Source organism: Haliotis asinina, chromosome 14 (assembly GCF_037392515.1).
Source record: "Haliotis asinina isolate JCU_RB_2024 chromosome 14, JCU_Hal_asi_v2, whole genome shotgun sequence".
NCBI classification, from domain to species: domain Eukaryota; kingdom Metazoa; phylum Mollusca; class Gastropoda; order Lepetellida; family Haliotidae; genus Haliotis; species Haliotis asinina.
Genome location: NC_090293.1, coordinates 12,476,662 through 12,504,597, shown reverse-complemented (window position 1 = coordinate 12,504,597; position 27,936 = coordinate 12,476,662). Strand labels below are relative to the sequence as shown.

The window sequence follows — 27,936 nt, the reverse complement described above, 5'->3', positions numbered from 1 at the left end:
TATTTCCCCGCGGGATAGCATACTGTAGTAAAACTGACATTTAGCCAAATGAAAGCTTAATCTGAGCTATTTTCAAGGAGAACTGTAAAGTCAACAAAGGAAAAGAGGGTTGGCTTGTTTGTGATTGGGACGGTGTACGTTGAATGACGTTTTAGGCGTTGTTCAATGAAGCGTAGTCTTCAATCAGACCTGTCCATTGTAACGATCACTCTCGTTTAAACCTATTGTGTGTCTTGACATATCGCTTGATCGAAATATCGATACGTTGTTATTGATGATCGCTTCCGAGACCCCGTTCGATTGAAAGATATCTGACGGCAAGAACATTAATTCAGTTTACAGCGTCAATCACAGTCGGCTTTGACTAATAAAGCGAAATTGAAAATTCACATTTAATTTATTTTATCGAAAAGCAGAACCTGGTCATTTTAGGCGGACAATATGATTTCTCGAGCAGAATAATGCACAGCTGTCATTACGAAATTTATCCCTGATGAAGTAGTGTCTACGGACCAGTGATGCAGGTTGTTGGAAATACAAGTTTCTATTACAGTTCGTTTATTACCTCAGGGGAAGCTTTCTCTAAGAGCATTATGTCCAAACACATTTACATTGTGGCGATCGCCAGGGCAATAGCATATAAATAACATTTGACACTTTTCCTAATCAAATAAAATGCCGAATTGAATTAAAAGTCTCGACAATGGAATCTGCAATAGCATTGCATATTCAATACGCGATACAAAATACGAATAAAAATATTCTCCTGGCAATATTTTTCTGTCCCCAAATCGAACAGATTTATCGGGGGCCAGTTCAGATCGAGGGATATCCAACTATTCATATCCATCCGATTTATTTAACTTGATACACCCTAAAGCAATCATTTGATTTCTACCGAATGAACTATTAATTTTGTATCGTATTCTGCCAGGAGTAGCACATAGATAGTTTAATGCACGAAGAAAAACTCCGAAATATTGGTATAGTCACCCAAAACAGTCGAAGATCATAAGTACATTTTGGAGTCTGTTATATGAAACCGAGTGCTCTGTCGTCACCACCCAAAACTATCCCTCAAATTACCACGACCCAGTTCAATATATACCGTTGATCTGTAAATAGCGTACTTCTCAATAAAGTTCACGCTGACAGCTATTACATACGAAGGGCAAGTTTCATCCTGTAATCAACGTTAGTGACGTAACGTAAAGCAACAATAGTATGACGTCACAGAATTACATCAATGTGTTTTCATGATATCAGTGGTTCACACTCGTTTTCATATTGTATTACACAATGGTACTTACTATTCCGTGTAATAACTTATGAAACATGAGGGTTGTAGACTGTAATTCATTTCAGTATGTGTATACTACTACCATCCCATTGGAAGCTGGATGCATATTTCATCTCTTTTCCTGTCTGTTTCAGGTGTGTTAGGTGCGTTGTGGTCTATTGTATGGTGGTTCTTATCATTCGAAAGGCCGGGACTACATCCCACTATTACAGAAGAGGAGAGGATCTACATCGAAACCTCCATTGGAGAAAATACATCTATCATCAATAAGGTGCTCCACTGTCCTACAATGCTTTCAAAGCAGCCTCTGCAACCTTGTGGGGTCGTTCATGTAAATTGTTATGACTGAGATTTTGAGAGTTTCGAATCTCGGTTAGCTATGATTATGAAATTTCGTTGAGAGCTGTCGGTCTTGACATCCTGGAATAATACTAAATACTGTTACTAACTCTTACATCTCACTCCCTCCACTGCCTGTGTGTCTTTCACTTCAAATTCTGGAAAATAGAACTACTTTGTAAGCTTAGAGCACAGTACAAAAGGCTGAGGGACATCAAGCTGTTGTATGGTATGATGAAAGAATCCTTTCGACATACATACATACATACATGCATGCATGCATGCATGCATGCATACATACATACATACATACATACATACATACATACATACATACATACATACATACATACATACATACATACATACATACATACATACATACATACATACATACATATACATAGGCCACTAACGGGAACCGGTGGGCAGAAACGATGACTTGGTTGACAGATGTCATCGTGCCCCATGTATGTATGATTGGTGGTCATGCTGTTGATAACCCGTGAAGGTCCCGGGGTAGAATAGGCCTTCAGCAACCCATGCTTGCTATAAAAGGCGACTACGCTTGTCGTAAGAGACGACTAACGGGATCGGGTGGTCAGGCTCGCTGACTTGGTTGACAGATGTCATCGGTTCCCAATTGTACAGATCGATGCTCATGTTGTTGGTCACTGGATTGTCTGGTCCAGACTCGATTATTTACAGACCGCCGCCATATAGCTGGAATATTGCTGAGTGCGGCGTAAAACTAAACTCAGTTAACTCACTCATGCTGTTGATCACTGGATTGCCTGGTCCTTTATTTATAAACTGCAGCCATGTAGCTGACATATTGCTTAGTGTGGTGCTAAACAAAGAAAGAACATGTAATAATGTACTTATACAGAGTTGTCAATGTCGGTTTTGTGGTTCAAAAGTTCTCAATATCATTTTCACATGGTTGCAATGTCATGTCACTTAAAGTGTCCCCCGCCCTTGTATTACTGCGGTTAAATGCGGCATAAAAATGTAATCGGTTTCAATGCGAGACAGATTCCATTTCATTAAGGGGGTCAACAATGAAAACTGTAAATATGTAAATATGTCATAATATCCATTATTCAAAGAAAATGACTCAACTTGAGAGCATACTCAACCGGATCACTGTACACAAACACCCTAGATATTACACAGATGTTTCATTCTGTATATTACGCCATTTCAATCACATGGAAAGTCTCGTTCAGATTATATCATGTGGGCCAAGGTTCTATGCATGTTGCTGTATCATCTGTAATGCATAAGAAGAATAATCATAAAAGTATAAGGTAGCATAGCATGTGTGAAACGTGAAAGTAACTAAGGTATTTCAATCCAGGTAGTTCGCCACGTCTTCAGAAAAATATAGCTTCGAATTGAAGCATAGTGAGCCAGTGCTGCTTTGATTGTCAGCGTGAATGTTAACTCATGACCAGTTCATTTAGGTAAAACACGTCAATGCTCTAATTGAATTAGAACTACCAATACAAGTGATGAAATATGTGCATGTTATATCTACTTACTGGATATACTGATTGTTTTCTATGTTTGTATTTCCTCAGTAAAAGCACAAGAAATCAATAAATTGTCACAATAGACATACAGTGGAATCTATCAAATTCGGACTCAGTAAAAACACAAGAAATCAATAAATTGTCGCTCGGATTACGTGAACCCAGTATGCTACAAGCATGAATTTAGTAACCTTTCCGATTGACACAATGGACATACAGTGGAATCTGTCAAATCCGGACTCTGTGTAATCCGGACTCTGCGCAATACAGCTCATATATCTGTTTATCATGCGCAATCGGTCCATTTGGAATACGATGACACGTGTCTACCTGGTAAACGAATCTGACCACCCAGTCTCTGTAGACATTTCTTACAAAAAGCATGGCTCCCTGAAGACCAGATTTGTTCTGGATCTTCACTGGTCTGCAGATTTTGAACCATATGGATTTTATAATAATAACATGCATTATATTCATGTCTACAGAATCATAAGACCCCATGGCTCAAGTTTTTCACGTCGATGCCGGTGTATGCTATCATGGTAGCCAACTTCTGCCGAAGCTGGACGTTCTATCTCCTTATCATCAGTCAGCCTACATACTTCCTCAAGGTCTTTGGCTTTGAGATTGACAAGGTATTGCCTTCATTTGTGTTACGTTCATACAGAATATTGAACTGGTGTCGTTTCTGACAATCAGTTCTGTTTTGTTACCTAAAGTGGAGGTATTACCAAAAGACAGCTATAAGTAACATATATTGCTGTTGGTTTGTAACTGTGAATGTGAAAATACAATCGATGATGAATCAAGACAAACATAATACCAAACCAATTTGTATTTCAATTATGACTATTGTTGTCACCTAGAGCTGAGCAGAGGTTAGTCGCAACTTTACTAAAGCTCTGCACCTATCGTAATCTAACGGTTTACACATTTGTATACCTACAATTTTATGGCCCTTTCTGTTTTATGGTGATAATCCTGTAATCCGTACAGGAAACAGACTGAGGCTTCGCATTATATTTCTTGACGATATTAAAGCACATAATGGTGCATAGTGAAATCATTGATAATCATTGTTCTCATTATCATTATTCCAACCCCAACAATGTTGTTTATTGTTCCAGAGCGGCACCCTGTCTGCTTTGCCCCACTTGGTGATGGCTATTATCGTTCCTATAGGGGGGCAGCTTGCTGACTTTCTACGTCGTAGAATTCTCACAACTACTGTTGTTAGGAAGATCTTCAACTGTGGAGGTAGGACATTTCGGAGATTGTTTGCCATGATTCAGCGTCTTTTAGGCTGACGTGGAACTCACATGCGTGGACATTTTGAGGACCAGTTTGATCAAGAACACAAAGAAGAACACTTCAATAGGTTACGTCCTCTGACACAAAGTTCATTCCAAGGTCAAGTACAGATGTACGAACACTTTAATAGGTTAATTCTTCTGACGTAGCATTCAACCCAAGGTCAAGCATACATTGAAGAACACTTTAATAGGTTAATTCTTCTGACGTAGCATTCAACCCAAGGTCAAGCATACATTGAAGAACACTTTAATAGGTTACTTCTTCTGACGTAACGTTCACTGCCAGGTCAAGCATACATTGAAGAACACTTTAATAGGTTACTTCTTCTGACGTAACTTTCACTCCCAGGTCGAGCATACATTGAAGAACACTTTAATAGGTTACTTCTTCTGACGTAACGTTCACTCCCAGGTCGAGCATACATTGAAGAACACTTTAATAGGTTACTTCTTCTGACGTAACGTTCACTCCCAAGTCAAGCATACATTGAAGAACACTTTAATAGGTTACTTCTTCTGACGTAACGTTCACTGCCAGGTCAAGCATACATTGAAGAACACTTTAATAGGTTACTTCTTCTGACGTAACGTTCACTCCCAGGTCGAGCATACATTGAAGAACACTTTAATAGGTTACTTCTTCTGACGTAACGTTCACTGCCAGGTCAAGCATACATTGAAGAACACTTTAATAGGTTACTTCTTCTGACGTAACGTTCACTCCCAGGTCGAGCATACATTGAAGAACACTTTAATAGGTTACTTCTTCTGACGTAACGTTCACTGCCAGGTCGAGCATACATTGAAGAACACTTTAATAGGTTACTTCTTCTGACGTAACGTTCACTGCCAGGTCGAGCATACATTGAAGAACACTTTAATAGGTTACTTCTTCTGACGTAACGTTCACTGCCAGGTCGAGCATACATTGAAGAACACTTTAATAGGTTACTTCTGCTGACGTAACGTTCACTGCCAGGTCGAGCATACATTGAAGAACACTTTAATAGGTTACTTCTTCTGACGTAACGTTCACTCCCAGGTCAAGCATACATTGAAGAACACTTTAATAGGTTACTTCTTCTGACGTAACGTTCACTCCCAGGTCGAGCATACATTGAAGAACACTTTAATAGGTTACTTCTTCTGACGTAACGTTCACTGCCAGGTCAAGCATACATTGAAGAACACTTTAATAGGTTACTTCTTCTGACGTAACGTTCACTCCCAGGTCGAGCATACATTGAAGAACACTTTAATAGGTTACTTCTTCGGATAATTCGTCACATGCACACCACATTAACCCCATAAAAGAGTTGTCAGGATTACACATATGAAGAAGAGAATGAACGCAACGTTCCACTCAACGTCTTCAAGTGCACACTGGTAGACATTTTGTTATAAAGGAAAGTCCAGGTGGTGGGCAATAAACACCTACTTTGTACTACTAAGGTGCTAGCGGTGACTCTTACCCTTTTGTGAACATCCGTTGTCATCATTATTCATTCCTATGACTTTCTTCACTAGTCACATATGACGTCCACTCATATCTGTTTCGAGAAACAACCTCTGCCGTTGAAGTTCGATATTTAAATACCAAAACATTGCATGGAAGTAACGTATGTGCAACGGTGTGGTTAACAATATGGATAACGAATAAACTTCATCTGGATCTAACTTATGCTAGTAAAATAACAGTTCCTGATATTCAACATGGATCTAAACATGGCGTTCCTCTGAAATTATCACGCCTAGCATACAACATTAATTCATCTTCAACATCGGTCCTAGGACGACCTTCCACGGAAATTAAATAGCAAGTGTTCATGTTGTCTGATCTTCACCATATGTCTTAATGCAATAGCTTTACATAATATTATCCTATTAATTGTCTGTGTCTGATCCCCAGCATAGGTCCTAACGTAGAACTGCAGTTAACGTAACATACCCTGCTTTTCAACAGTGTCTTATCTTCATCGTAGGTTTGAACAGATCCTGTCTCTGAAACTAACCTGTGCAAGTATACTACCATATCGATGTTCAACATAGGACCTGACATTACGTTCCATTGGCAGCAGCGTGTATACACACGTGTCTAAAATACAATTGTGAGCGTCTGTGTATACACAGACTGGCACAATGTACCAATTCGCTGACGAGACGTTATATGATGATACTCGATAGGCTTCGTCCTAAGTCCTGATGATTCGTTTCCTTCACCAATTGATGTTCCTAATCATTTCTCTTTCTGGTAACAAATAGGTGTTGATTAAATACTTCGTTTATTATTCCGTTTGTTAAGTAACACACCACTGTTTAGAAATGTTCATTACGATAGCAAATCAGATTTGAACCACCTTTGGTATGTGAAACTCATACCGGAATGTGTCAAGTGATGTGTAACCTTGACTTCTGCGGTGCCAAGGGAGTATCAATTCACAATAAAGCCCCTTGGTTCAGCTGGTTTGACACATCAACACACAGTCACCCCTTGGTTTGATGGTGTAAATTAGTCCAGCTGACTGACCACATGAACCAACAGTCTTTGAAGCTGTAAATAAGCCCGTATCACTTCAGAAGCAAACTCTAAATTCTTAGTAAATTCTAATCTATGAAATTTGTAATTTACTGACAAAATCCAACGGGAATAATTGTAACCTCTCTACCGTTCACAGGTGATATGCTTCCATTTATAGAAGCTATGCTCATCACAGGGCTGTTAAGGTTCCTGGTAAAGTTTATAAAAGTGAAAAAGACATAAGGTTTCTGTGTTTTAAATCAGTATCAACTGTACTTAACCTGACGAGGAAATTTCCAAAACAGACAGGCATGAACCTAACCTACCATTCCAATATAACTGTCTGAAATCAACTCAACTTCCTCTGTAGGAAGTTGCGCAAGACAGGCTCCAAATTGGCTACAATAATCCAGTATGCTTCCATTTACGCGTCTTCACGAAAATGATAAACTTTCGAATTCTCGGAGGGAGCATGTAATAAGCCCGATGTACCATGTCTTCAGAGAGAAGTCCGACCACTTTGAGCAGTCCATTATTAATCATCATTAACCGTAATGCCGTGCCCTGTTCCCTAAGTCGCTTTCTTTGGCTGCTCATCTGGATGTGAGAGAGACTACAAAAGCATTCAAGACATGCATTTTAGGAAAGGTAATCGGATTTTCTCTTGGCGTGCTCTGGCTTGCCTGCCACCCCCAATCCGTAACTTTAATCATATCAAACCCATGCGTGCGTGTTTACCTCTAAGACATGGGCTTTTGTGGCATGCGCGTGGAAGGACTGTATACCGCCCATCGACACAATCAATTTTTAAAGTCAATCGCCGCCTCCATTCTCATTAAAACGAGGCTCTGGGACTCAGATCGAGGTTGCTGCCAAATCTCCAATGGGTTTGGTTATCACGCTAAGGCTTAGACACGTCAGGACCAAAGACATCAGACCGTGCTTATATCAAAGCGATAGTTTCCTGAATCGAGCTTAGCTTTCAATAATTTAATTGAATTATTTCGTTATCGAACCAGGAGTACCGCCAAGGAGAGAAGCTTTCTGACTGGAGAGTCTTTAGAAGAGCATTTTAATCGGGGCATCGCTCTGTGGGTGGCTGGGACAGTTGGCTCTGTCTGCTGATGTTACGGCACAGTGTCAGTGGGAAGCAAACGTGGTTTTCATTACAATGTTTTCAGGCATAGTAGAAACTCTCCATCAAGCTGCATGTGTCCACTTTTAATCAAAATAAATCTTATCCTAATGGATCTTTTGGACACCATCTCAGTTTCTAATGACTCTCCACCGTGACAGTTCTGACATAAATACACTGCGTTCGTTTTCTTTGTCCGCATAATTAATACTGAAAAATGACCATTTAGGTCAATATCTCTAATTGACATTGGCCTGAGTTTTGTAGTCACAATACCTACACTCACATATATAGGATCGCAGAATTCATAAATTAATAACACAGTCGACATAATATGTGTCTGTTTGTTGTGTAACACAGTGCTGTTTCATTTACATTCAACAGTCTAAAACTATTTATGCGAAGAACTGATGTAGATTCCATAACAATGTGCCAAACTGTAGGTTGCGATGGCACCCACTGAAACCATGTCATACTGTCTGAAAACCAGATCTTGTTTTATGTGTTAATCTGTGTTAATATGGCCAATAATATCTGCGTATAAAACAATTTGAATATGGCGAATAATGTCTGTCAACGTTAACCACATTTTCCAAGAATCATTAATTTAAGTCTGCTTTAGTTCAGGTAGACGTGTCCAAATGAGGCTCTAAACAAGTCTTTTTGTGCTGGCTATGCACAGTACTGGAGGGCAAAAATTCAAAGCGAATTCATGCAAATACTGTCAATTTTATATTTTTGTTACCGTCGAGTTTTCGACTTGCATCAGAACCCACACAGTATTTCTCTGAATGACTAAGCTAGACATCTTCGGGTGATGGGTGCAGGATGTGATCACCGTATCTGTAGCACAAGCATCATCACTGTTTCAACCTGATTCATAAACGCGGTCATAATATGGTTGGCATCGTCCATTGTCTCTGGTTTAGCAGACGCCTTTTACGATTTCCATGGTGGACTGTCCAGTCCAGAGTCGATTATTTACAGACCGCCGCATTATTGCTGGGATTCTGCTGAGTGCGGCGTTATACAAGAACCAACGCACATTTTACAATTATGGAAAATGGTTCCTGACGCTTTCTTGTACAAGGTACTTTTAAAAAACATGACGTGCCCAAAACCATCCTCATCTTCTGGGTCTTTTTGGGTCCAGACAACACAAGTTTGTTCATCAAATGCCCAGTGAAACCTGCTGTGATGAGGCGTGGTCTGGTCATCAGTTTACAAATGGGTATACCGCGTGATAAAATATTCATTTGCGAAAAGAAGAGTCAGGAAATAGGCATGTCCATTAGCATTGTCATATTGTGAATATTTCCCTCATCACGACAATGTGATGCTCAAGTGATACGGGGCTGTCACGGTACACACAGATGTGTTTTCTGCATGTGGAAAGGCACTAATGATAGGATAATGTTTTTTATTAGGACATAAAACATTTTGTGGTGTAGTTGTTGAGTGGCTGGCCGGGATGTGGGTGGTAGATGTTTTTTGTATGCTGATCGTTTTGTTTAGGGGTAGGTAGACGTATGTTTGCCCCTAGTTTCACTGCTCCTGCAATTTCTTCATCAGATTTACATTTAAGATAATTAGAGTCGATTATTGTCGAACAAATGGATTACTGTGATTTCGGTAGTATATCAAATGTAATGCTTTTTCATATTTAGGCATTGGTTATTTGGCTATCAGACAAAACAAATATGTCTGTTATATTCCTAATGTTTTAACGGTTGTCATTTAACTCTAATGAACATATCTTTCAGAACAATGTTTTAGTTTAAATATACGACTTTGCACGTCCTTTCATTTGGTGTTAACTGCCATGGAGATAGGTGACAACGTCCAAAAATGCTCCTCTGTTATGCACAGAGAATTACGTGTGCAAAGAACAGGTAAAGAGTGAATGAGTTGCTTTATCATTGCTTGAATGGACACACAAACACGCAAACTCAAACACTAATGTCATTAGTTTCATCTTAGAAGAAAAGATGTGACACATTAGAATATATCACAGTCATAACTACTTCATATATTGAAAATATGAAAAACAAAATGTAATTCCAATACGATGCTTTTTCAGAAAACCTGCGTGAAAAATAAACTTTATAAAAAAATAACCTCATGAAATACTCCTTTGGTTGCGTGTCACCAGCTACTCGACCAAACAAAAAATTAACAATATATCACTGGAAAACCGTCGCCTATGACACAGAGGATAGGACTTTCTTTTATCTTTTTCGCTGATCATTTGTCAAGAATCCTTCTGAACTGTCTAGTATTTTTTCTTGCGTGCTGATGCCGTGCTTTTTTGTGTCTCTCTAATGAATCCTCTCTGCGGATTGGTCCGCGTTCGCCGCGGGCGTTTAGGCGCTAGCACCTTAGACCGGATATTACTCGCTTGCTAATTTGAACACTGCTAATTAAAGCACGCGTGATAAATTGTGGGAATACATGCTGGAGGTGAATTAGAACTCATCAGCTGATGAGATGCCACGAATCCACCGTCATCAACAAACAGAACCATACGATTCTAATTCGATCAGTTTTGAATCTGGCGGTAGGTAAAATTATTGCGTGACCAAAGTAGCCTTGCACGCCTACGATGTTTTCAGTTCATCGCGGGCATGTTTACGTTGTAAAGCATTAGAAGGAATAATGGTTGAGTCTTGTACTCTGGAGCATTAAGCTAATTATGCTGTGTTAGAGAAAATCATTTTACGGTGATGAGTTGCCTAAAAGCAGAGGGTTTGGCTAATTTCGACGGTAGTGTGCTGAGCAATGACGTAATTACCTTTCTGGAAAACAGAATAAGGAAAATGCGCTATTTTGCAGTTAATTTCTGTCGCTCACACATGTAATAGCTTTACATAGTGAATTAAAATTGTAAGTGACTTGAATTATAAATTGTCAGCAAGTATTAAACGTAATGCTTACAACGTCGAAATCATTACTGAAAAAAAATATTTACTTAACTTTTCAGAAAGGAACACTTTACCATCATTTCTTTAGAAATAGAATTTACATAACCATGGGAACATGGATTCCATTGGGTAGACTGCAAATTTTACTGTTTTCGTAGATAATCTGTATGAAGCACAACACACGTGTAATGACACAAGCAAGACAAGAGGTTACTTTATTGCTGTTTTCTGTCGACGTTATTATATTGCAGGTTTTGAAATTTGTCTTTGACGAATACATTTCAAAGTTGAATGTGCCATGATCGGGACTGTCTGAGATCAGCATCAGGGGATAACGAACACCTATGGAAAACAGCATTTTACTACTAACAGATTCCATCCCATAACATTTTCAGCCCACCAGTGGTCATTTAGTACCATACCCGTATAGTAGCTTTGATTTGCTAAAAAAATCGCCGAATCACAAGTTAAAATCAGAACATGTAGATGTAAATATTACACTTAAACCCGAAAGAAATGTCAGTCTCGGCCGCTGAGCGTAACAGATAAAACAGTAATATGATAAAGCTTACAGAAAACATATGTGATGTTCTAACATTAAAGGGCTGAGGGGTAAACATTACCATCCCTTAAACAGTTTGCATACAAAGTGAGTTGTGTTTGCTCCTGTCAAATCATCCCTGAGTGAGTGAGTGAGTTTATTTTACGCCGCTGTTAACAACATTACAACAGCATCACGACAGGGGACACCAGAAACTGGCTTCAAATATTATACCCTCGTAGGGAGTCGACCCCGAGTCTTTAGCGTGACGAGCGAACGCTTAAAATTTAACCCGGCTATCCAACCGCCCAGTCATCCCTGAAGGTAATGTGGGACGGTGGAGCCGGGAAGGGAACTTTGTATACATATTGCTGTATATAATATATACATAAATATTGTATTTCTTATATTCTATATCATAGCATATATGTTGCAAAATTCTCTTCCCGGCTCATGGCGTTGTCGTCTTTAGTTAAATAAGTAATGTTATTGTGTTTTAGGATTTCTCGCGCTTCTGGATTATCGCATAAACAATTTTAAAACATGTCGCTTATTCATAAATTCGACTTTTCATAAATACAGTTGAAGCCTTAGTCCTTGTATTTGCAAACTGTGTGTGTCACTGACGAAAGGAAGACATATAATCTGTCGATGATTTATCAGACATGGAAATGAGTACTAAACAAGCCATGTACCATGTGAGTAAAGCAAGTCTTTCTAGTTCATTGGAAAAGTGTAAAACTTTTAGTCTGAGGACAGAACCCAACCTTGTTTCTGCGGTAATTCCGAACAGGTAATTAGCTGTACCTGAAGCCAATCAGTTCTTAGACGTGTTTCGCTTAAGCACAAAGTTTAAGGGGCACAAACGACCCCGGCATCCTGAAATACACCACGGCGGTTGTCAGCTTCAGGCCAAGCGATACAGGAGAACGAAGTCCGTGTAAATTAGTACAGGGATAATCTGATTAGTTTGTATTAATGTCCATGTTTACCTTGCTAACACAAGAACACGAAGAATTGATTGCAAATCGATTAGTTGTATTACACTGTGACACTATCAACATGTCCCTTTGTAGTCAATACAATGATTGAGTTTATGAACGCGGCAGTACTAGTGACCTGGTGTTCGAACCTAGTGACATTTTTCCTCAAAGAACGGAGCAGGTGAACTATTCGCTGCCAGTTGAAATACAGAAACCATCAATTTCATCGTAATAAAGTTGTCTTATTCAAATATAATGTGTGCTGAACGTTTCTCAGAACTCATGGAATCTTTCCAGATCTGTTATCAAAACGTTTTGGCGCAACATACAATGTGACAGTTACCTTTCCAAACGGCACAGTCATACTATACCGATCTTATATATCGTCGAAAGCGGGACGGGCAGATCCGCTCCTGGGAACTGATGTTTCATCCCAGGAAAACCGTATGACTGTAGATGTTACATATTGATTAAACATGTCTTAAAGGTGAAATTAGCTTTTGAATTTGACAAATGTATGACTAAAGGCAATGTGTAATGGCATCATAGTGTAACTCAAACATCACAGCAATCAAGAATATGTTTTAAAATAAAATATACTCAAATGCTTCCAAAGTTTATCTCTTAGTCTGTCTCACAGTCTCTGAACCACATTATTTTCCCTACTTCCAAACCCTCTCTTTAATGCGAAAGTCTTAAATTAAGCAAGTTTAGATTTCCTCAGTTTGAATCTCTGGCCCCGATTTCTCGAAATAAACTTAAGTCTGAGTTTTGACTTAAGTTCAGGCTTTTGTTCAAATTTGAGAAAATGCAATAACATGCATTTTCCAGAATGAAAGGATATTGGTATCCAGCTCAAACATAGCAGACAATCTGAATTTGGTGGACAGATTTCTTTAGTTGTTTGGACATTTTTAGTCTAAAAAATGCAGTTGAACGTTTGTTCCGAGAAATCGGGCCCTGATCTCCTTTGTTTGTTACTGTTGAAACTATATATATTCAAAGACTAAGCATTAGTCAATTTGTCTCTGTTCAGGTGTCTTGTGATCGCAGCTGTGCTTAATGTATTTCAGTAATACAGACATGGAGTTCACTGCGCCTTGTTTCTCCTGATTTTGCTAGCTTAGTAGTTTCGAACCTCGTAATAGAATTAACACCAAACTCCCCAACAAATACATTTTAGTCAGTAGGGTTGATCAGTTCCGACAAGTAAATATCAATTCAGTGTGACTTTCGTGTAATTCCTTATGCGCTGGTTATACAAACATATAATTTCTACCAAGTTCTGGATTCAGTCAACGCGCAAATAGTCGCAACTAGCCTGTAGGGCTGCCGGATGCCTCTCGTCAAAGTCAACCTTCATCTGTCCCGAAATATCAGACTGCAACATAAATTACCACGTCCCCGCTCGCTTATCTGTCTGCCAATCCGTCCACTATTATAAGTGACCCCCGTGGCTACCTAATCCTCGTGAGTAGTTTGCGATAACGGTTATCAACCTCCCCGACACCAACGCGGCTGTGCTGTCGCGCCATACACCAAATGCTAAGTCACACTAACACACCGTCATATGCTTTAATGATTGATGTCCGAAATCATACACTGCCATATAAAATAAGCTCTAGTTGCAAATAGATTCTTCAGTGTACAAGACCACTGACTCCCAAAACAGAACATGTGTCATTTTAGTGAATGTACTCCATGCATGTAATTACTGGCTAATAACGTGTGCTTTGAAAAAAGGAACACGCATCTGCCAATGATGTCTAACGCCCTAATGCCACACTAACCTGACTCCGAGAAAAAAATACTATCACACATAAAGCTTCATCTATCATATTTGTGCAAACAGTATTGATGCGATTCGGGCAAGTCTGAGAAGTATCAAAATACAGCGCTTGAAGAAAAGGTTGTTTGCAATATGATGCCTTTTCTATTTGTGACGTGTGTTGCTATAGTTGTAAATTCCAAAACCATTTAAACCACATTTGTGTTGAGATAAAAGGCTTTCAATCAACTTTTTGTATAAGATTTATAAAATTTCTAATTCACGTGGAAGTCATAGGAATTTCAGAGTTGTAAAATTAGTCTCTTGAGATTACATGAATGCACTTTGATGTCTCACTGTTGTTTTGTTGCCTTCTGTTTCAGGATTCGGGATGGAAGCTGTTTTCCTATTGGGCGTTGGCTTCACCCGTGACACAGCTACTTCAATAGTCTGCCTCACTCTAGCCGTAGGATTCAGTGGATTTGCCATTTCCGGTAAGGTGTTATACGCCATGAATTCAACACAGAATGACTGTTGGTTTACATTTTATCGAATCCCTTCCTTGCAAAAGACGGTGATGGGGAAATGTGTTACCAGCTGACGGAAAAGCTTTTGTACAACACTACGCGTGTGTGTTGTCCTTTTGATAACAGAGCCATGACATCACTTCAAAGAAACGCAATCCGTTTGTTCCTTATGCGTGGAATGACATGCGTTGAAAGAGTTCAAAATCCGAATTAGTAATCGTAATTTATACAAAAAAGATCTTATTTTGGCAAATACTGAATTGGAAGGGAAAGTATTTGATGGTTCCATTTCATAAAATGCAGTTGGAAAGTCCGAAGAAACTCTTTTATGTAAAGTGTTTTTGAACAGAAATGCCCAACTGTGTGTTCTAATGACGCCGATGGTCCATCAGACTACAGGATCTGAATGTTCTATATGCTCTGTGTGTGTAAGAGTCTTAGAGGCTGAACGAGTGTGTGGGTGCTGCAGCAGCTTGTGTAATGTCTAAACATTCCATCATCTACACACTCAATTTAATGAAAAAACACCCTTTTACAATCTTCATCAAAGTTAAAAAGTTTTTTCTGAAGTTTGCCTCCTTGAAAGAGTCCACTTCTAGCAAAATCTGCGTTTCATTAGCAAATCAATTGGAGATGAGGACTGGGGGGACAGGGTTGGAATTTTCATAATCATGATTTGATGGCATTTTCCGGAAAAGCTGCCCCTCTCGTTGAAATGCCAGATTAATCCCTCCACTCTACCCTTTTAAGTGAAAACTGTTTCATTTGGACTGATTGCCAGAACGATTTCCCGCAAATATTTGCTCCTGCGAAGGTTTTAACACTATTACCCGTTAATCTGAACATAAAACCCTTTTTGTCCACCAGTCTACAGAATATGAGGAACGTCAGAGGATTTCTTTGTGGCTAGGGATGATGAGACGGGGAACAGATAAAGCCCTGCCCTCAGTGTTGGTTGAAGGTATTAGTGATCAATAGGGAAAGAATCGGGCTCGCTGACGGCCGATAAAAGGTTTATTGAAATATACGATAAGAGGCAGACCACGCCATCAGCCCTTGATAAACAGCTTCCTGATATATGGCTGTCTTGTGCCGGAGGATGAGACTACACATCCGGATATGATGTAAAAGGGCGAAAACTGACTATATAATGTTCTTGAGAATGTATGTATCCTCTTCTAGTTCGTGGCTAATGTTTGTCAATCAGAACAATAAAAGTGTGAGGAAACTGGGGCACGTCAATATATACATGAATACGGACCAGCTTGGTATTATTGATGTAAAAAACATCAAGTTAAATGTAAAGCACCGCGCCATAACACCAAGGTGAAGGACACAATGTGGCCCTTAAAGTGATCCATGCATGTAGGAGACGTCACGGAAAATGATGGTCGGATTGTACAGTGTTTGGTCAGTAAATTTGGATGTCAGGATGAAAAATCATCGATTACATGTGTATAAAAACCGATAATACAATTTCCAAGCTCGGCTGAATTTTCAAACCAAGTCCACAATACGTATTTCAAATTAAACAACAGTTACAGTTTGATCTATATTGAGCATGTAATGGGTATTAAGTTTATGGTTTTGATATTTGGAGAACGTATTGGAATACGAAACCAGAGATGATGTTAGATTGTTAGTTACTGGTTTTAGCGATGTTTCTGGTGATCCTTGTCTGCGGCTATTTCTACTACATATATGCCGTCTCGACTGGTGTATCCTAAATCAAACACGTAACATGTAGAGTAAAATGTCAAGCAGTCATCATATAGCTAAAACGTACTTAAACTACAGAAGATTGCCCAGATCAGCTAGACACCTTTGTTTGATACGCGATCATATCTAAACGATGTGGTCACGTTGGTTGGAAGCTAAACCGCCTCTGGGTTCGTGATGGCGATATTTCCCACGAACAGCCATCGATTGGAGTTGTCAGGAGTCAGCTACACTTTATAGGTTACTCTTGGGCAAACAATGAAGAGTGCGAAACCGTCATTTTCTCCATATTGAGGATGTCAATAGTAATCTGAGGCTTTCTGTTCCGATCTTGACAAGTTCAGAACAATATCCTCCATTGTTTCGTGGTAATCGCATTCCAGCCCAGCAACGTGTGAATAGTTCGTAGCAACGCCAGCATGGTTATATACGCATTATACAAGAAACCCCTTTCCAACCTTACTTTTTATATCCATTTCAAAGATCAGTTTATACCACATGAATTTTTGAAAGTACAAATGACTCATTCATCAGGTCTTTGAGTGGCATTTAGAAGTGATACACATCATGAAGAGACTTTAATGGACGTCGGCTTCATCACTGTGGTGAACACAACGTTTAGGAGATTGTCATTACTCCTTCATCAGAGGAAAGTGAGTGAGTTAATATTTAACGTCACATCGGCAATATTGCAGCCATATCGTGACCAGAACATTCTTGAAAAAGTAGCGTGAAAAGTTAAACTAATATCACTATTCAGACAATACAATAAAAAAACAGGCTATAGATCACCAACAACTGAAGGTAAATCACCACTCTAGAGGCCATGGGGACTTACAGTACCTTAGCTTATTGCATGGACCCTAGTTGGATTTACACCATCCCTTCAGATATTAGCAATTTAGTCACATCTAGCCACAAATTAAAAATACACGTATACTATGAATAAAACAAGTAGAAACTTAAGTCTAAATGTACATGGAATGTTTTGGGACTTACGTACCCTCTCAGGAGGACAATAATTTTACGATACTTCAACCCCCTTTGTCAGGTGAAAGAATGTTATGAGGCACTTTCATCCGCATGTGTATGCTACGGTATAGAATGGGCAATTTCAGTGGCATGATGTAATCAAATACACAATGGATACTTTCTCCTCTATATTTAATGGAATATATTTCAGAACCTTCACGGGCGTGTTTAATGACAACGTAACTAGAAATATTCGTTTTTTTGTTTATGAAGTAAAACCAGGACACCTTTACAATGAACACATTCACAGCCATGTTAATAAAAATACATTCAAGGTACACTTTCACTGGCATGTTATTCAGGGACACATGCAGTGGACACATTCATAGGGATGATATTAATGGACATATACAATGGCAGTTTCACCATGGTATGAACATAGTCATAGGCCACGTGTTAATGAGACGTACATGAACAGACTTACTAAGAGAAATATGAAACTGACACTTTTACAATAATACTGTACGACGTATGCAGTAGACAGACTCACCAGCATGTACTGGAAGTAATATTCAATGCACAGATACGTTGGCAAGTTATTAAGGGGATAGAGAAAGGATATTTTTACGGACATGTCATTGGTGGAAGTATACAACAGCCACTTGCACATGCATGTTCTAAATAGAAATCTACACTGGATGAGGTCATGTACATTGCACTCGTCCACCAGTGTTAAGGACAGAATTAGCATTTTCATATTCATGTTATTAATGAAAATATACAATTCACTCTTTCATGGTCATGTTATTAATCGAAATACATTCTGGAAACGTCACTGGTATAGTTTTGTTCAGATATGCGAAGATCACTTTTGTACAGTCAACAGTTATTAAATGAAATATACAATGGATACGTTCATTTACATTTTATATGATACATTCTATGGGCAACCCCATAAGCACGTCTTAATTACAAAGGGCTTGGAATTAGATGCAAAAATGTTATTGTTACTTTCTCAAACTGTATTACACTGAACTATGCAATGTCAATACTTATCCACAATATTTTCTTATGAATAAGTGCCCATGCGTATTTTCACGCCATTTTTGCAGTCAAATGCAGGCCTCAAACTCTGACCGGGGCGCGTTGCACGAGCTGGCTAGTCAGGCTAGTGATCCAGAGAGATTGTGGTGACGGGATCAGAACCAACTGTGACCGGGTGTAAAAACCTTGGAGTCAATTTTGTGTGCAGACTCATTCAGTTTTGTCCCAACCCCTAATGTACAGTGCATAAAAATGTGCACTTAAAAGAACCACATATCTTACAAAAACACCTAGCTGGAGGTACAGTATCGTATATGAACTTGGACAATGTACTGTCACTATGTGTCCCAGTCTACCCAACTGAGAATGGGTACCTCGTTAGGATGAGAAAGCCACAAATAACTCGGTGCGCCTAGATGCAACAGGAGTCCTATACTTCCAAAGGAGTTGAGATGTATAATACGATGGTCCGTTGAAATTAACATCTACTGATCAAGGGAAATACAGGTACAGCGGTGTGAGCAAGCACTAGTTGTCCGGATATGTGCCATATATAGATATCCTATAAGAGTATATTTTAAAAAAACATTTACAAACTGTTTCTGTTTTAACACCGGGTGTCGGTTCATTAGGAAAGCAATATATTTTTTTTCAGGTTGTGTGTATGCCTGTATTTATGCCCATGGGAAGATCTGTAAAATTTGTACACTATCAGATGTCACTGGTGTGGCTGTACGTTGTAGAGTCTGACGTTCACGCAACACACTTGTACACCACGTGAAATATAAATTCCTAATCATTCGCATTTGCAAATAGCTGAAAAAAGTTATCAATAATTCATTAAACAATAAAAGACCTTATGTAAACAGACATTATGAGACCTGCAACTGCGAGGAAGCTAGTAAAAAGCCCATTCCTCTTGACATATTTATGTCTTATTACTAACATACATCTCAAATCCAGACAACCCGGTGTATTATGTGTCCATTTGCAGTTAGATGCCTGTTGGCATGTAAAACACATTTCAATCGAAGAAACAATAAAGAAGGGAAAATCTTTTGTGAACAAACTATAAACGTTTTCATGCCCATGAAGAACAGTTCTCGGCAAGCTTTGTTTCACTCAATCACACTTATTAACCAAGAAAGTGGCGTACGACAAGGTGGCCCACACCGTACAGGCTCAATATATGTTCATATCCCTGGCAATTATAAATCAATGCGTAACACGTGTGGATGGGTGATATATTTTACATGTCTGGTGAGAAATTGATGATGATTAGTGAGATTTTATGATTCTCTGGCAGCCCAGATTACCAAGTGTTCCGGGAGTGCGGCAAAATGTGATGTTTATTGCTTCAGCAAGTTTAATTCATCATAAAATGCGATCAGATGAGGAGGGTCATCTACTCCGCCTAAAATTGATTCTGTTGCCGAACTAAAAAGACAGTTATCAGGTTTTGTCTAAACTCCAGGGTTAGTCCGCTGCCTGTCACTTTTTTTAGGTTCCCGTGACCAACGAGTACCAAGAATAGGGATTGGAGCTCAGATGAGAGGAGACCTATTTAATGCTTGGTTGCTTTCAAATTGGCAGTGCCACCGCTCTAAGGAAGATAAAGTTGCTCTTCGCATTTACTACAGCTGAACATGTTAAGACACAAGAAGGCACGGCGTGACTATTAATAACCAATATGATTCGATACATGGAATATTGGTTGAATATTACTTTCCTAATACATGCCTTTGCTCTATCATCAAGGCACTGATGTGTGAAATATTCCATTAGCTGAAAATCCACAGCCTGTTATTGTTTAAAAAGATTCCAAATCCTCCCAAATCATGAAATGAATTAAGCGAGGCTTGAAAGTAACCAATAATCCATGGCATTTAGGTGAGGAGATCACTAAAGGAAATTAGAGATTTACTTCGAATAAGAATCTTTTTCATTGAAATGCTGGTGGTTGAATAAAAGTGTGTTCACCATTATCCATCCACTGCGTAACATTGTCCTCAACATTGTCTAGAAAAAGCTTGATATTACATGAAAACGTCGGTATTTCTTTCATACCATTGGTGTTTGTTGGTCTCCAGTTGACCAGGAGCAACAGCTGTAGTAGTAGTAGTAGTAGTAGTGGTGGTAGTAGTAGCTGCAGTAGTAGCAGAAGTGGTAGTAGTAGCAGCAGAAGAAGAAGTGGTAGTAGTAGCAGTGCCAGCAGTAGTAGTAGTAGTAGTAGTGATAGTAGTAGTTGCAGAAGTAGTAGTAGCAGTAGCAGCAGCAGTAGTAGCAGAAGTAGTAGTAACAGCAGCAGCAGCAGTAGTAGTAGTAGTAGCAGCAGCAGCAGCAGGAGCACAGCAGTAGTAGTAGTAGTAGTAGTAGTAGTAGTAGCAGAAGTAGTAGTAACAGCAGCAGCAGCAGCAGTAGTAGGAGGAGGAGGAGGAGGAGCAGCAGGAGCAGCAGCAGCAGCAGCAGCAGCAGCAGCAGTAGTAGTAGTAGTAGTAGTAGTAGTAGTAGTAGTAGTAGCTTGTACCGCAGTCATCCCCAAGTCAATTAAGGTTGAATGTAATAATACCACTCGTCTAGACATACAGAATGAAGATTTCTGAAAGAACATCCATAGGTGGGATTTAGTTTTTTCCTACCTAAAACAGAAGTAATTCCACCAGTCTTATGATTCGTATGGTTCTAACACCAAAACCACATCTACTTGTGAAAAAAAATAATCTGTCCGAGTTGTTACAGGTGAAGTGCAAAAATACGTTAAAGCTAGGAAAACTACATCAAAAGAAATACATCATTACTTTTGTTCCTTTCAAATTACCATATGTGATCTGTTTAAAAAGCTTAATTATGTTCACCTAGCCTGTTTTTATTTCATCGATACGTAAGTTTCTTTTTCACTTCTATATATCAAGGAAGAGTCATTGAGATGTGTAACAAAACCTATGTAAGCACGCGTCTCTGTTGCGTGTAAAGGTGAAATCAGAGACAGTCAATGACCTCTTCTGTCGCTAGATCTGTTTCGCTGAACAAATACTAAGTCTGCACTCAATTTCATGTTGATGAAAATGCGTCTTTATCTAGGCACCTTATCCCACTTGAGATAACTGCAATCTACAAGCTCTGCTGCAATCAGCATCAGCTATCAACAACTTTAATCTGTACACTCTATGCCAAAACCACTTAGAGTCTCGGCAATTGATTTTACGCTTGCCGATATCAGAGAGCTTTGCTTTGATAATTACAGGCAAATACCATGATCGAATGTTCGATTTTGCTATTGTCTTTGCTACAGACACTAAAGATTAATACATTAAGGGTTAATAGATTGACGACACAGTTGTGTTACCACGCTTGACCAGGGTTCCATGTCTTTGCACTGAAAGGGTGTGATTAACCAAAGCAGGCAGCATTTCACAGATTCATACATACAGCGTCTGAAATAATTATGTGGATGTCAATCATATGATCGTTACATGCATGTACATTTCAAGCGGAAATCTGTGCCTGTGTTCAGAGCATACTGTTGATTGTCCGTGTATTATTTACAACACAAGAGAGATATCGATCATCGCTGATCAAATTAAGCTGTATTGCCACAAGCTCGAACTCGTGGAATATATTGTGACTTCGTGTTTTGGATCAGAAAACTAAGTGGGCCAAGAGACATATAAGGCATTATTGTCACGATACGGAATAGAAGAAATGCCATGTCTTTGTCCTGGGTACATGAAGAAGGTCAAATCGGCTTCATGTCATACTGATGTCTCTATGCGAATCATGACGCCCAACTATCGGGAGTGAGCAAGCGAGTTCAAAGGTTCATGTTAAGTTACGAAGTCTCAATCTCTCAAACATCAACATCAAGTTCCATTATCAGTAAGTTTACTGCCCCAAGGAATGTTTCGCAATTTATGCAATAAATCATGTAATTCAATCTCTTCTCCTTACCGATGTACATGACCTTTAATGTCTTAATGGCATCATCATTAAACATTCCAGATTTCTCACTGTACTCTGAAACACGTCATTGTTCAAAACAATGTGAGTCTCTTCGCAGCACACATGTATAACAAAATCTCTTCGACAAAATCTTGAATATTTTAAGTACGGTATTGACTGTAAGTGGCATTGAGTTTGAAATTTGCTATTCTCTGGAATGTGTATGACACACACAAATGACATTCTTACTCACAATGCAGCTGGGTGATTATGTGCAGCTTAAATACATGGCCACAAATATTACACACCGTTTCCTATTCCCAATGTGTATCGATATCACTTACATATATAATAATAGCGTATACATTTATTAAAATAGACGTGTAGTTGTACATTATGAAATACACGAAGATATTTAAAGGTATATCTGCATGTCTCCTCATATTTTTCAGATATTTTTATCTCTCTATATATATTACTTACATCGGGGGTCAACATAATGTTTGGAGCTTTGGGGGTTTTAAGTTTTCCTTCTCACTGGGTTTTAATGATATGTTGCATTCAGTATGTATTTGGTTCATCGTGTTATCGATTCTTGCTTTACCAAATAATTGTTCCGTTTACGTAATTAAATGATTTTGTAAAATGCATACAGTTTTGGTTCTCCGTATAAACAACTATTTGAAGCTGAATGTCGTAAAGCAATTCGCAAATAAGAATTGTTCATAGTGGTCTTTACTCAGCAAGGCGTGGATACGTAAAGGTTTTGTTGCATGTCTCCCACTCATTTCCCATGAACCATCCGTGTCAACTTCATTACTATTTGGACAATCCAATGGAATCTGTTTGGTGGATAATCGAAATAATGTCTGACGTAAACATTCTGTATGTACGTATACTGACTAAATCATCTAGCGGTCATGAGCTATTTTTTCTTATGTGGAATATGAAGTTGTGGGGGTAGTCTTCACTGCAAACTACCCATGATACCCAGGACCAATACCTGTGTATACCCACGCTCATCTGGTGATAACTGAATACTTTCATTTTCAGGTTTCAATGTGAACCACCTTGACATTGCCCCGCGGTACGCCAGTATCTTGATGGGACTGTCCAACAGCGTAGGGACGCTGTCGGGCATGTTGTGTCCGATTGTTGTGCAGTACATCACCAAGGGTCAGGACAAGTCTCCAGCAGAGGTAGGTCAGAACAGATCGACAGATCCTGTTTGCTCAAACTTAGTTTCTGTGGTGTGATCAAACACCAATCAGTTTCAATCCAGCAAAGTAAATAGGGGAAAGTGGACGTGACCTTGTACTATCGGGAAGACCACTGGATTTCTAGTCATACGAAATGACAAAGGCATTGTCCCTTTCCTGCGGCTATTTTGGCAAATGTTATTGTTCCATGTGACATATTGTGTTTGAGATCTGTTTTGATCTCGATTGATGTAGCCATTTATCATCCCTAACTTGCGTCCATAGCATTGGTGAGATATGGCGAGTGCAATCAATCAGGAATTCTGGAAATATAAAGAAGAGAACATTTCAATAGGTTACAACTAAAGCAAACCATAACCTTAGGTCCTGTCGACCACCTGGAGACTGCATTAAACAAAAACACAAGCTACCCGGCTCACGGCGGATGACAATTCGGGTATAGAGCTGTTATCGCACAAATATCTGAAGCTAATGTCATCTACACACAAACTTTTCGACATTTCGAAATGCTGAAAACATCAATAATACAAACTTCACTGCGCACTGTCACGAGCAGGGATCTACTACAAGAAGAAGACTAACCTGATTAGGCCACATGTGGTGCAACTGTTACGGGAACATGGCCACATAATTAAATTTAAAACATCCAAAGTGTAAAAACGTCCAGAAATTTGTCTCGCATCGGTGAGATGAGTTTCCCGAGGGACGAAACAAAGAAGTAAGAGTTATGTGAAATACTTGCTCACAGGTTGCTGGTATGAACATGTGCAAAATAATTAAAGTCGATCTGTTTCAATTTCAATAACGAATAGTTTCGTGGAAGAAAACCACTTTAGCGATTTGGTGCATTTGAACCCTTCGAGTGGAATAATAGTTTAGGAGATTTGCATCCAGCGCTTCGCGAGACAAAGTATTCAAAATGTATTCTTAATGTTAATGTTACGATATTTTTAAATTCTAAATTATGGATGTGAATGTTTGAGCTGACGTTCGGATTTTGCATTAGAGTTTACATAAATTAGAACTGTTAACTGACATTGCTGTGGCTTCTAGAATGCCATCAATGAAATGATGACAAATGCTTTACATTCTGACATTGCGTGACATAATGTTGATATGTTCTTGCAGGCGGCCCAGGAATGGCAGACCGTGTTCTTGATTGCCAGCATCATTCACTTCTGCGGGGTCGTGTTCTACGCCATCTTTGCCTCTGGCGAAAAACAGTCATGGGCAGAACCCCCAGCAGAGGAGACTTGGCGCCCAGAACACACCCTGACAGACGACGGGAATGCATGGAAATACCAAACCTATGGTTCCACAACCCACGGGTATGAGGGGGAAGTGAACACTGCTTGCAATGGAGGACCCGTACCCCCGCCGTATAGTCCCGTGTATGAGACTAAAGAGCAGCTTGTTCAGAAGGAACAGAAAGATCGCTATATGGCTGATGGAAATGAACGAGATTTCTAAAGTAGTAGATGATTTCATTTGTCATTTAATTCCACATCGTAGGTCATAGGAATATTGGCATGCGCTGAAGGTCACAGGACCAGCAGGAGATTAAATTTTCAAGTAATGGATACTGGTTCGAGGTCACGTCAGGAGCAACATGGCGAGTTGAAAAGGATCTGTCGGTATTGTAATCGAGTGTTGTTCATTTCATTAGGTGTAACTGAATCATATGTTCACGATACGAGATTGATGGTTTCATTGTGCAATCAGTGTGGAAGTAACGAAGCTTAGCAACAAAAACATCGAACAATACGAATCCAGGGAATTCACGGCAATGAAAGAAGGGGATGGATTCTCAACCAATCCAATCACGATCCCTGTACAAGGGTCCGCCAGCATGGCCGAGAATATGATTAGGCCAAATACAACACTGTAGAAAATCAAATTTCTACGACAAGAAGATGCTTTAAACCACATCATGATAAATCATCATCGACCATGCTCGTCAAATGAAAAATGTGATCACGTGACTATCCAAAATGGCGGCTATCGGGATCAGGTGGCCGCCGTAGTTGCGTATCTCCTATTAACGTCTATTTTCCAAGAGACAAGCTTTCTTTGGACATCTTACATGGCCGCTCTAATCACACTTTCTAATTCAATTTGCCCAAATCGCTCTGGGTAATATCTTTGAGCAACTGTATAACCCAATGGCTAATGTTTTCCCTCTGGCCAGATGCCCGAATATAAAATGGGATTGGACCTCAACACGGGCCAGGATTGAGTTGATTACATTTTGAGCTAAATTTGATGACGGTGGAAGAAAGAGAACGCACATTTCAAGTTGAGGGTTGTAAATTAGGTTAGGAAGAGTTATCTAGCTGTTTCCACAGAGAAAGGGGAGAACTGATCATGTGTCTACGACCAAAATCAATACTCAGTGGTAACATATACTGTAGGCCGGTATAAGCGGAATAGGAAACATCAAAAATATGGAATGACAAAGAAGGGGAAAGGAGGAGTATTCAGACCAATGAAGTTACGTTTGTATTCTTTATAATGGTTGATTTTTACAATGCTGAATTTTCGTTTACTGAATTTGATTATAAGTGTTACTAGTGATATCGCTTCAGATGTTTGTGATAATGTTTGTTGGGTAGAGAAAGCAGAAAGTCCGTGCAATTTGGATTCATTTGATATTCAAGAGAGAAGGCGATTTCTTTATATTGAACCAACAGCTCATTAATTTAGATATGATTCATTTTGAAATACTGTGATAAATACGTGAAGGTTATATGTATACTTCCACAAAAAGACATGAATCAATTTCATTAGTACTTCAACGGCTTTAACTAATTTCTGGCACTTTTCTGTCAAAATTTTCTCTGGCATATTTATCAAGATATTTACGTTAAATATGAAATATTTGACGCAAAAGAAATTCTATATTTATATTATCTAATACTCAAATGATCTCTTTAAAAACATATCTGTTCTGTAAATAACATGAATGTACATAATGATTTTGAGTGGCAAGTTGACTCATAAACGTCATCTTAAAGTGTTGAGTTTTAAGTTTTGAATATTTATAACGGTTTGTACTAAGCTACAAGTGATTTATTTGTGTCTTACTCGTCTTCTAATCTGTGATATTTAACGTACCCCTTAACAGATTTACAGTGTCTACAATGCATATGTATGCACTGTTATCTTCGTGTTACCGCCTCCATGTAATCCAAGACTGATAAATGATAAAAGTAAATTTTCCAGCAAAGAAATTTTGAAATTTAAAACAACTATTTGCAAGAGTATTAACTAAATATGTTTCATATTTGTATTTAGAAGTTAAACCATGTCTTGTTATGTTGCAATATTAGCGGTGTTTGTATGACAGTACATGGATAGATCTATTAGCACTTGTGTTGATGACAAACTGAATGTTCCATGTAGTATATGAATATACATCATGATAGATAAGAGAACATCATCGTCATTTTTTCACAATGTTTTGTTACACGCTTCATAGTTTGTGGTGAGAATGGCGATGTAAGAGCAGAGTACCCACCTTCTCTTTACTTCTTCTATCATAGATGTTTCATGTGGAAATACTCACCCATATTAGGTAGTTGTTGATGTATATTGCAGGTTCATTCATGTCAATCACTATGTGTAAATATTGTTAGCATCCATAGCTATTACCTCCTTGTTAATAATACAACCCGACTGAAGAGCTGTTTGCATACGATACTTTGAAGTAGTAGAAAGGGCGCAAGTAAATAAACCAACAAGAGCAATTAAATTGGTAAATAAACCAATTGTCATGACACGTTAATATCTGTTTTCCTTTCATGTCCAGATCGTTATTTTGTCACGCATGGACAGTCGGTTCCTGATAGGAATCATCAATATCAATCACGGTGATATTTAGCAGTGTGTACAATGTAACACGAAATGTGTCCAGAACTGGCAACAGTCACATCCTCAGGTTTTCCCGTGAGCCAGAGAAAACTGCAAAACACGAAGCAATCACATTTCACTAGCTTCAACTCACATTAAAATGTATGATCCAAGAACTTTAACCATGACGTGGAATAAAAGCATGATGTATAATACAACATGATGTATAATACAGCATGATGTATACTACAGTATGATGTATAATACAACATGATGTATAATACAGCATGATGTATAATATTGCATGACGTAT

The 27,936-nt window shown here is 38.9% G+C and overlaps 1 protein-coding gene across 1 annotated transcript in view; it reads left to right on the top strand.

Moving 5' to 3' along the window:
* The window catches only part of LOC137261652 (vesicular glutamate transporter 2-like), a 66,464-nt gene extending 38,914 nt beyond the window's left edge, over positions 1-27,550 (top strand). The window contains exons 7-12 of the mRNA XM_067799430.1: positions 1,435-1,571; positions 3,660-3,809; positions 4,302-4,431; positions 14,737-14,847; positions 23,608-23,753; positions 24,903-27,550. Coding sequence (XP_067655531.1) covers positions 1,435-1,571; positions 3,660-3,809; positions 4,302-4,431; positions 14,737-14,847; positions 23,608-23,753; positions 24,903-25,244 — 1,016 coding nt within the window. The 3' untranslated portion in view covers positions 25,245-27,550. The remainder of the gene's footprint in view (positions 1-1,434; positions 1,572-3,659; positions 3,810-4,301; positions 4,432-14,736; positions 14,848-23,607; positions 23,754-24,902) is intronic.
* Positions 27,551-27,936: the final 386 nt, after the last annotated feature.